Source organism: Pinus tabuliformis, chromosome 4_2, assembly GCF_031772625.1.
Source record: "Pinus tabuliformis cultivar Carrire ecotype Pingquan chromosome 4_2, CPIR1, whole genome shotgun sequence".
Lineage (NCBI taxonomy): Eukaryota > Viridiplantae > Streptophyta > Pinopsida > Pinales > Pinaceae > Pinus > Pinus tabuliformis.
Window position 1 is genome coordinate 510,728,859 of NC_142304.1, and position 10,277 is coordinate 510,739,135.

General features: G+C 36.3%; 1 protein-coding gene across 3 annotated transcripts in view; it reads left to right on the plus strand.

Moving 5' to 3' along the window:
• LOC149170235 (uncharacterized) overlaps window positions 1-8,423 on the plus strand; it is a 338,695-nt gene extending 330,272 nt beyond the window's left edge. For all 3 annotated transcript variants that reach the window (XR_016259855.1, XM_089428960.1, XM_089428961.1), the window contains 3 exons: window positions 7,775-7,885; window positions 7,984-8,081; window positions 8,242-8,423. Coding sequence is in view for 2 of the 3 variants with exons in the window: in XM_089428960.1 (XP_089285086.1) it covers window positions 7,775-7,885; window positions 7,984-8,081; window positions 8,242-8,260 (228 nt within the window). In the remaining variant the exon portion in view is untranslated. The remainder of the gene's footprint in view (window positions 1-7,774; window positions 7,886-7,983; window positions 8,082-8,241) is intronic.
• The last annotated feature ends 1,854 nt before the right edge of the window (window positions 8,424-10,277 follow it).

Below are 10,277 nucleotides of genomic sequence, written 5' to 3' on the forward strand. Positions count from 1 at the left end.
TCTTCCAAAGTTTGCTTCATCCAAAGAACTTGAGTACAACAAGCTGCCGTTGCGACATATTCTGCTTCTGTTGTGGATAACGAGATTGAAGATTGCTTTTCGCTTAACCATGAAACAAGACAACCACCTAGAAAGAATGTTGCTCCACTGGTACTCTTACGATCATCAACACTTCCTGCCCAATCTGCATCTGTATAAGCTTGGATGACCAGATCATTTCCTTTGGGATACCATAGACCATATTCCACTGTGCCCTTAAGATACCAAAGAATTCTTTTAACGACAATAATATGAGATTCTTTTGGTGCTGCTTGGAATCTTGCTACTTATCCAACTACCTACATCACATCAGGCCGGGAGGCTGTCACATATAAGAGACTACCAATCATGGATCTATACAACCTTTGGTCCACATCCTTTGACAAATTTTCTAAGCTTAACTTGCAACATGTTACCATGGGGGTAAGGATTGGCTTGCAATCTTCCATCTGGAATTTCTTGAGCATTTCTTTGATGTACTTGATTTGATATATGAATATTCCTTTATCATGCTGAGAAATCTAAAGCCCTAAAATGTATTTCAGTTTTCCAATCATAGACATTTCAAACTCACTTTTCATTCTTGTGGCAAAGTCTTTACTTAATATGTCATCACTGCTTCCAAAGATTATATCATCCACATATACTTCGATAATTGTTAGGTTATCTCAATCCACTTTCACATAAATTGTCAGTGCTTCCTTTCTTGAATCCCTGTTGATGTAGATATCCGTCAAGACAAGCATACCAAGCCCTAGGAGCTTGCTTGAGACCATATAGAGCCTTCTTTAATCTGTAGACGTAGTCTTCTTTGTCAGAGAGCAAAAAACCTTCGAGTTGTTCAATGTAAACTTCTTCCTCCAATTCACCATTTAGAAAAGCTAACTTAACATCCATTTGGTAGACCTTGATTTTTCTTGAGCAAGCATAAGCGAGAAACATCTTGATAGCTTCCATTCTGGCAACGGGAGCAAATGTTTCTTCAAAATTGATTCCTTCAACCTATGCATATCCTTTGCAGACTAATCTTGCCTTGTTCCTGGTAACCTGTAATCCTTCAATTGTTTTGCTCCCCCTGAACCTGTAATGAAACTGCCATCTTGTTCAAACTACCTTCCTGTCAATCGTAGACTTGTGCCATATACTGCTGCATAGACTCCTCCTGTACAAACATTAAGGAGTCAACAAGCCAGATTGTTCAAAATAGTGAGTCACCTAACGGGCCATCTTGACTTGAGTCATTATCTGAAGCAACTGCTAATTCCTCATGACCTTTTGCTTTTACAAATCCTGAAAGCATAACTGCTGAAACCTTGTTATCTGCTTTGTCTTCCTATACCTGTTTCCTTTTCCAGACCTTCTTATTCCTGCAATCTCGAGCCATGTGCCCATAGTTATGACACTTGAAGCATTCAATGTTGTCCATAGGTGATTCCATCTGATATCTGCAACTGCGAGCGCTATGGCCATAGTTATGGCATTTGAAACATTCAATATTTGGCCCATCTAGCATGTATTCTCTTCTAACAAAATCATCGTGGAACCTGTCTTGTGATCCTGCAAACTTGCTTCTAGGGTTTTGCAGATAATGATTGTACTTGTCAAAAACTTCACAATCCCTAACCATATGTCCATAGTTAGCACATAAAAAGAAATAACCATTAAATAAACGAACATACCTGGAAGATTTTTCATTCTTCTTTGGAGGCGGTGTTGTAGTTTGTTGTGGTCCTTTGTTCCTGATTGCTTTGGTCTTGTTCTTTAGACTTGCAACATTCTTCTTTGGCTTTTCACTTTCATCAACTTCCTTCTTAGAATCATCCTGCGAAGATGTGGAGCTTGTACCTTCATCAACTGGAGCTTTACCATCTTTAATTGCCTTCATTTTTGCTTCTTCATCTGTCTTATCTTGTAAGTGTTCTTTTTGCAATCCCTTGAGTTTGTTGATCTCATCACAGGTTGCATCAAGTTCTTCTTGCTTTTGAGCAAGATCTTCTTGAAACCATCTTTTCAAGATCTTCCTTCTTTTTTCTGCCTCCTCAACCTGTAGCTTGAGAAGAGTGGTCTTCTCTACTTCTCTGTTGAGAACCTGTATCTGTTCCTTCTGCTTCTCATTTTCAATCCTGAACCTACTTATTTCTACTGAAGATGTTTCTAATTCCTTTTGCTTTTGGTCAACAACAGATATGTATCTTTGATCAGATTCCTTCCTTTCAATTTCTGCTTCCTGCATCTGTTGTGTGATCCTGCTAATCTCTACAAACGCTGTGTCGAGTTCTTGTTGCTTCTGTTGGACTTCTCTCTTGAGGTGTTGTGTTGTTGTATTCTTGATTTCTTCCAATTGAGTTCTAAGACTAATAATCATCTTCTCAGACTCTTCATTTTCTTTGATGAGTTCTTTTGTTGTCTTCAGTTGGCTTCCAAAAGTCTTGTCTTTTCCTTTTGCCTTTTGAGTTCCTTTATCACCTCGATCACTTGATTTTGAAACTCTGTTTTACTCATTTCTCCCATTTCTTCATCATAATCAGAAGGATCTGAATTTTCAATAACATCTTGACCTGATTGCTTTGTTGAATAGAGATTATGAAGCTTTTCCCAAGGAGCTTTCGCTGTTGAACATTGACCAACTTTTGTTTTGACAAAATTTCGCAAAACATTCAAAATTACATTCATGGCCTTTGAATTGTACCTTTTAGCTTCGTCGGTAGATGTGTCTCCAGAAACAATTGATTCCCATACTCCATGTGCCTGCAAATGTACTTCCATCCTGGATTTCCATATCCAGTAATTATCTGCATCAAAATCAGGGGTTGGTACACAATACTCACTTTCTTCAGATTTTGTTGTACCTGTACCATCCTTTGAAATCCTTATAACCTGCTTCTTTGACTTTCCCATCTCTATGCTCTGAAAATTGACATTCAGCGGTTAAGCTGTTACTGAAGGAACCAGGCTCTGATACCAATTGTTGGAAATACTGAGAGGAGGGTGAATCAATGTTCCTTAGCAATTAGCACTTTTAAATTTTTTTAGAGCATTAGTTAATTTTCAATTATTATTAATGTTTATGCAGTAATAACAGTAAATAAAGGAACATAGCAGACACAAGAATTTTAGGTGGAAAACCCCCTCCAGGTCAAAAACCACCGAACTTTTTTCTAATAAATTCTTTAATCTTCAGCGTTAATTGAAATGAAAGCAACAACGTCCTAGAATTCTAGAAAAGCATTCTTCTCCAGCGCCCACTGGAAGGACGCCCCAACACCCTGGTTTCTTCAGTGGTCAACTGAATGGATGCTCCAACATCCTAGACCAACCTACCACCCTGAAGTGTTCACAGGCTCCAACATGTAGGCAACTTCATGCACCAGCATAGCACCTCCCTACCACCTTATAATGATTGAAATGAAACAAGAGTGTGGATTCCCGTACCATGGACAACGATCCACGATACAATATGATTTACAATGATTTTGACCGAATACCAAATCACACTATGACTTGCAACTCAACCATGACATCATCCCAACAGAGACTCCTATACCTCCCAATAATGCCTTTTTGACTCTAGGCAGATTGACTCTTTTAAAACAATGACTCTTCCAATGATGACACTTTACAAATGACTTTTTTACGACTTTACAATGATGACTTTTGGCCTTGACACTTCTTCACAATTTATGGATGGATGTCATGTCTTCAAAGGATGTCCACTGCAATGCTTCCTTTGATTTGATACTTCTGCTCTTGAATTCTTGCTTGAAGTTGTACTTGAATCTTCTTCTACCTACATGCAAAATTTGCCCAGCGAAACCAATCCCAAAACAAAACAAAATACCCTTCAACTTACCTCTGCCTGCAAAACACATGTAAGTGCATAATAATGAATAAATACAAATTAAAATTACAATGTGTACCTGAAGTGTGCTTGTCACTTTTGTTGTTGACTTGTTGCAGTAATAGACAAAGACTCCCACTCTTGATATAGGCCTGGACTCTATGCAAGACTATATCCAAAACTGACTTAAAGATATATACAATAAAAACTGATGACAGACCCTAGACTTGTGATGGACCAAGTTCTAAGTACAACAACAGAGACCATTCTATCAACTATGACAAGACAAGTAACATGGACTTACAACATCATATAGATTTAGCAAACTTGGTGTAGCATCAAAAATATGCAGCATAAAATGTGTAGTATCAAGAATAGGACATCCGAAAAACTAATTGTGACATAGAGAGACTTAGAGATATAACCGAGACACTGTATATACTTATGTTGCCCTGCAAAACATATGTGAGATATGATACTCAAAATTCAAATGTAAACACTATTCATACATACCTTGATGTAGTAGACTTACCCTTGATTGTTGATGTGTGGTCCTTACTGCAATGATCCTTGAATGCATGCTTTTTCTTGCATTCTAGGAGCTCGATATTGAATCTGTTGTATCTATGTAATTTCGAATCTCCAGGGTCTGAAATTTCGTCCTATGGTATCCCTTTGAGTCCTTTTTCAACCCCACAAGTCTGATCAAGATTGGATTCTTCAAGAAAGAGTTATGCCCAATCTCCCATGATGCCCTGATTATAGACTAGTTTAGTAGAGCGAACTTGTACGAAGTGCCACGTGTCATTTGTTGCGACCTTTGGCCCTGAAAACGCTACTCAACTGACTACAATTCGTCCTCTTTCTGTGACTATTTACGAAATTTGAATCCAATGCTCAAAGAGAAAGTTATGACGATTTTCCCAACGTCACTTGTTTGACATGGAATTCAGGAGCCTCCAAAAACCCTAACTTCCTCAGATCATATCTCCGAAAATATAGCGAACCAAGATCTGAAATTTAGTCATGAGGTTCATCAAGATTTCAGCTCAAATGGGTTTTAATTTCAGCTTCTGAAGCTTCGCAGAAAAAAGTTATAGCGAAAATGCCATGATGACCTGTTTGAAGCCACAAAATCCCTACTAGAGGAGGATATGAGGGTCATTATTTATATGAATGTCTTGAGTTGAGAGGGTCCTCAACAAGTGAATGTTGGAGGGATTTTAGGAGCAATTTTTTTTATTAATTATTGACTATTCAATGACCACAACCAATTATGAGTGCAATGCCACAAACCCATATGGTTTTAGCCCACTAATTGGGGTTACTAACTCCAAACATGAATATCTCTCAAACCATGAAGAATTACTTGGCGTGCCATATATCAACGGAAACATCTCGATGAGTAGAATCCATCTAGAAGATCCTTGACTTAGAATAGAGTAATTTGTCAAGTCAAAATGTCCATGCAATATTGGGGTAACCCCTGGTGCTGCTTGGGTTGACATCAATGACAACCACTGATCAACAAGGTTGACCCATATTCCTGCTCAAGAAGAGCTCTTTAACATGACTTTGATTCTTTGACTTTTCTAGACCTATGGAATGAGAAAGAAACTCATTCGAATAATTTACAAAAATAATATTTCTTTTTCTTGACAAGTGCAAAGATTAAAGTTACATTTACAAATACCAAACCTAGTTACACTTTTCTTCAACAAAAGTGTTCATCTTTGCTCCAACATTGAGTGCTTTCCAGGTGTTACTAGCCCTCCTGAGTCTCTGAAGGTGAAACCATCCTCATCTGGGCCCTGAATCAGCTGTCATCCCTCATAAGGTTCTAAGGACGACTTGGGGGCATGTTGGCCCCAGGTGTATCATCCTGAAGAATCGTCAAATGTAGTGCAAATTGGTAGAACGTCCTGTGTACAAGAGGTTCCTAGGGGTAGGTATGATGTTTTGTTGTTTCTCGGAGACCCAAGACTCTCAATTCTTCACTTGTGGGTGTTAATATACTTCTCTGGGGCCTGGGTACCTATGGGTAAGGTGCCTAGGTCATGGGCTGTTGAACCACCTTACAATAACAATATAAGGTCTAGTGAAAGGAACCAGTCATGAGGGACAATAATCATTATTGCATTGATGTGAACCAAGCTTGAATGTAAAGGGCTATTTAAAAATTTAAATGAGGATTCCCTTCCAAAATTATGGCCTTGAACACGCACTGGTGTTTCCTCACTAGGTAGTAGTGGTTAAAGGATAACCCTAGTAGGTGTTTGTAGCCTCCACCTTTCAATTGATAGGTGTTGGTGAATAATAATGATGATATGGAGGGGAGAAGACTTCATGGCCAAGTGCCATGGTCAAAGGGACTAGCATGATGAGAATCCACAACGTGAGTGTATAGAAGTGAGGAGGGAGCAATCATGGATGCATGAGATAACAGCTTGGCCTTTGTTTTCTACCCCTCTTGTGCGCCTTTCTTTGTATTATTGTTCGTAACTCAAAGGGTTAGAACTTGCTTTGAATGATGTATAGTAGTTGTATTACCCCTTAAGGATGAATCACTTCATTGCTCATCAGAGTTGGGACTTGCAAGGATTCCTTATCGTGATATAATAGAGCAACATGTGTTCAGGAACCAGGTGATGCCATAATAAATGAGGTAGAGCTCATGCTAGGCTTTTGCCCACGTGCTAATGTGTATGTTTTGGCCATCTTTTGCGTTTTGATATTTTTTTATTTTAATTTGGGGCCATGATATGCTTTTTTCTTTTCCTTTAGCCGCATCAACCTCCAAGGGAAAAGTTTCAGTTCCTACCCAGGTATGAGGATGTATGGGTGTCAAATCCTAGAGAATCAATGGTTAGTTGAACCCAAAAAATGGAAGTGTAATATGGGCTTGTAATGTAAGATGGAAAGTGGTAAGTATGGAATAAGGATAGATGGAACAATGCTATCTCAATCAAGGCTTCCCGAGTAGTACCCCCTATAGCCATCGGTCCATTAGGGGAGGTCCCACTCGACTAGGATCGAAGATTAACCCCCAATTTAAGGCGAGGGAACAAGATCAGAGTTAAAACCCCTCTTTCTTCTAGGTCACCCCATAATCCATATCAGATACCCAAATACAAACAAACATAAGCACCCAATTGCAAAATGAATAAAGTACCTTTTAATTGGAAGCCCACCTTCATCCATGTGATCTTCTTGGATGGGTTGAGAAGTATATGACTGATGCAGGTGGCTGACATAAAATGGCATGTCATCAGCTAGTGGTGGCTGTCACACTGCATGGCTAGTCGGATGAATGCAAAGATTGGGAGAAAAATCTTCTCCTATAGGGTCACCCATTTTTGGTGGGTAATAGTCCAGATCTATACAAAGAGTCTGACCTCCAAGGTAGTGAGGACATCAACCACTCCATGGAATCCATTCTTTGAAAAAAAAAAAAAAAAGGAATCTGATTCTGAACCTCGGAGCTGCTCCTCTATTTTTCCTCTCATTCTATAGATATATATATTATACAGTACTTCAGAAAAAAGTTAAAACCATAAAATTTGCAAGGGGAAAATGACATGCAGTGTCTAGCATATATTCATTGGGTTGAGAAATTTTCTCCAGGTTAGACTTTACAGTCTACCCTGCAAAACCGCATGTAAAAATACGTTCAAATTGTCCAAAAATGTTCATAAAATGTCAGCACTGGATCTGCTGTTTTGTAAAACGGTGGTATAAGAGCATCGGAGTTTTCAAATTTAATCCCCGTTTAAACAAATTACCGAGCAGCCTCGAGTTGGTAAACGATATAATCTGTCAATTGGAATATTGCACATTCATATGTATTTTTTTATACGAATTTACTTACATTGCTAACAATTATCCACTGCTTTTAAGGACTATGATAGCACATCAAAATTTTCCATTGATAAAGATCGGATTAGTCAGTTACTACCCGCATCGTGTCAAGACAGAATTGTGCGGGTGTACTCAAAGAAACCAGAACTGGTATGTGAAAGAAGATTTTAGTAGGTAATTGACAGATTTTCTTATAGCATTCAGTTTTGGGGAGATTTTTTAAGTGTTTGCTGTTCCCCTAATTTCAGGTTGGTGCTATTTCTGAAGCCTTTGAGAACTTCCAGCTGAAGACATATGGTGTGAAAACTCAAGTACATGGGACACCTGCAAGAAAAAAACATAGAAGGTATTCTAAATTATAATTCTATCCGCAAGCATCAAGTCCAGTGGGATTCGATTTTTACCACGCATATGGAAATAGCAGCATTTGCATTTTACTTTTGAATTTATCATTGATCGTGTGGTTTGCCTAAGGTTTGATTTACCATGTTCTTAATGTCTCACAGCTTGAATAGACAGACGTAGATTTGTTTCTCCTGAAATGATTAAGCTATGCTGGATCATTTTTTGCTTGTTCGATTTCTTCAGAGCCAAAAGCCTTCTATAGCCATTGTCAACTAAACAATGGTTGCAAGTTTCATTTCGAGAGCATGCTAGCTGTGTTCCTCTTCCCCTTCAAGAAAACAAAACTGGTGACAAAATTTGGTGAAACTTGCAAAATGTGCTCATTGTTTAGTTACAAGCTTTGATCTTTTTGACAAGCCTATGTTTGGCAATGTAATATATACTTTTAAATGGGTTCTCGCTGTTGTCTCCCATTCATAAATATTGATGTTGATGCTTTGTCGATGCCAATCCTTCTTTTAAATGACTGGGTTTTCGTAATATTGTTGTATTTATTAAACTTTTGCCCATTCACTTGTCATTCGAGTTGTGTTATGTTAATCTTTCCTAGAGGTTACCCATTAAATCTTCATCATCTATTTAAAATACTTTGGAAAAAATATTTTGGTTCTAAAACATTTATCCAAATTGGAAAAGATTTCAATATTCATCTTTAGTTTTTTACTATTGCACATGTTAGGCACAAATGTTGAAGATTTTGCTCAAAGTAGTATCATCCATCTTAAACCAAATCACTAACAAATATTAATACAAGATATTAAGTTTCTTCAAAGCACCATGCACATATTCATTGCCTCCTCTAGATATTAGATTTAAACAATAATACACATGGTTATTAATTATTATGAGAATATGTGATATTAGATTTAAACAATAATACACATAGTTATCAATTATTAAGTTTCTTCAAACCACTAACAAATATTAATACAAGATATTAAGTTTCTTCAAAGCACCATGCACATATTCATTGCTTCCTCTAGATATTAGATTTAAACAATAATACACATGGTTATTAATTATTACGAGAATATGTGATATTAGATTTAAGCAATAATACACATGGTTATCAATTATTATGAGAATATGTGATATCAATTATTGTGAGAATGTTATTTTCTTTAACAAGGATAGAACTTGAAAATAAACATTTGGTAATTTGCCCACTTTTTTCTTTTCTTTTCTTTTTAAATCATAAATTTATGTCTAATATGAATGTTGAATTCCATATTAAAGTAATTTTCCTTTTTTAACCCTTTCTATTCTTTTCAAACACGTGGTTAACAAGAGAGTGTTGGAACCATTTTAGGTTTACTTATTTCATTGTTTGTGTAGCTAGTTTTTCTAACTCTTAATATTTTGCATAATAAACTAATTATATTGTCACTTTTCATTCACTATATTGTCAATTCTAAGTGAATTAGACATGTTATCAATAATTTCTATTTTATTTCAATTCATTACTTCTTTTTATTATACCTCACCATTACCCTTTTGTTATTGGTCATAGCCAAAACTCAATTCTATGTTTTTTCTTATATTATAAAACAAAATTCAAAAACAAACAAAGTGATCAATAAATTATCTTATTATAAGAAAAGTTACTACAAAATAAGAATAAGTTAAAAAAATTGCCGTCCTAACTTGAATATCAAATGTGTGACTTCACTATTTTTATTTATTTATTGTAATTGATTATTGCTTTTTAAGTCATCAATTGATATTAATCAAATTTTTTATTTTTTTTAATGGGTGGGAAGGGTGGATTTGTATTATAAAACAAAATTTAGAATTGTACAACTTGAATAATAAATTATCTTATTATAGATAAAGTTACAACAAGGAGAAATTAAGCTTTAGCAAAAACATTTTTATCATATTAAGTTTATATGTCAGGGAAACACTCATATGAAATGTGTAGAACCACACTCGTACGTTTTCAAGTATGATTCTACATATTTCATATGGTTGTTTTCATTAATGTATCTTCCTTTCAAAATTTCGTAGAGAATTCATATTCCAAGGCCCCTCATTGTTTCCTTAGGCAAATCATATGATAATTTAGAGTCGATTTCATTAAATCACTCCATTAATTACCCTTATCAAAGTATTAAAAAAATTATATGTTTAACCAATT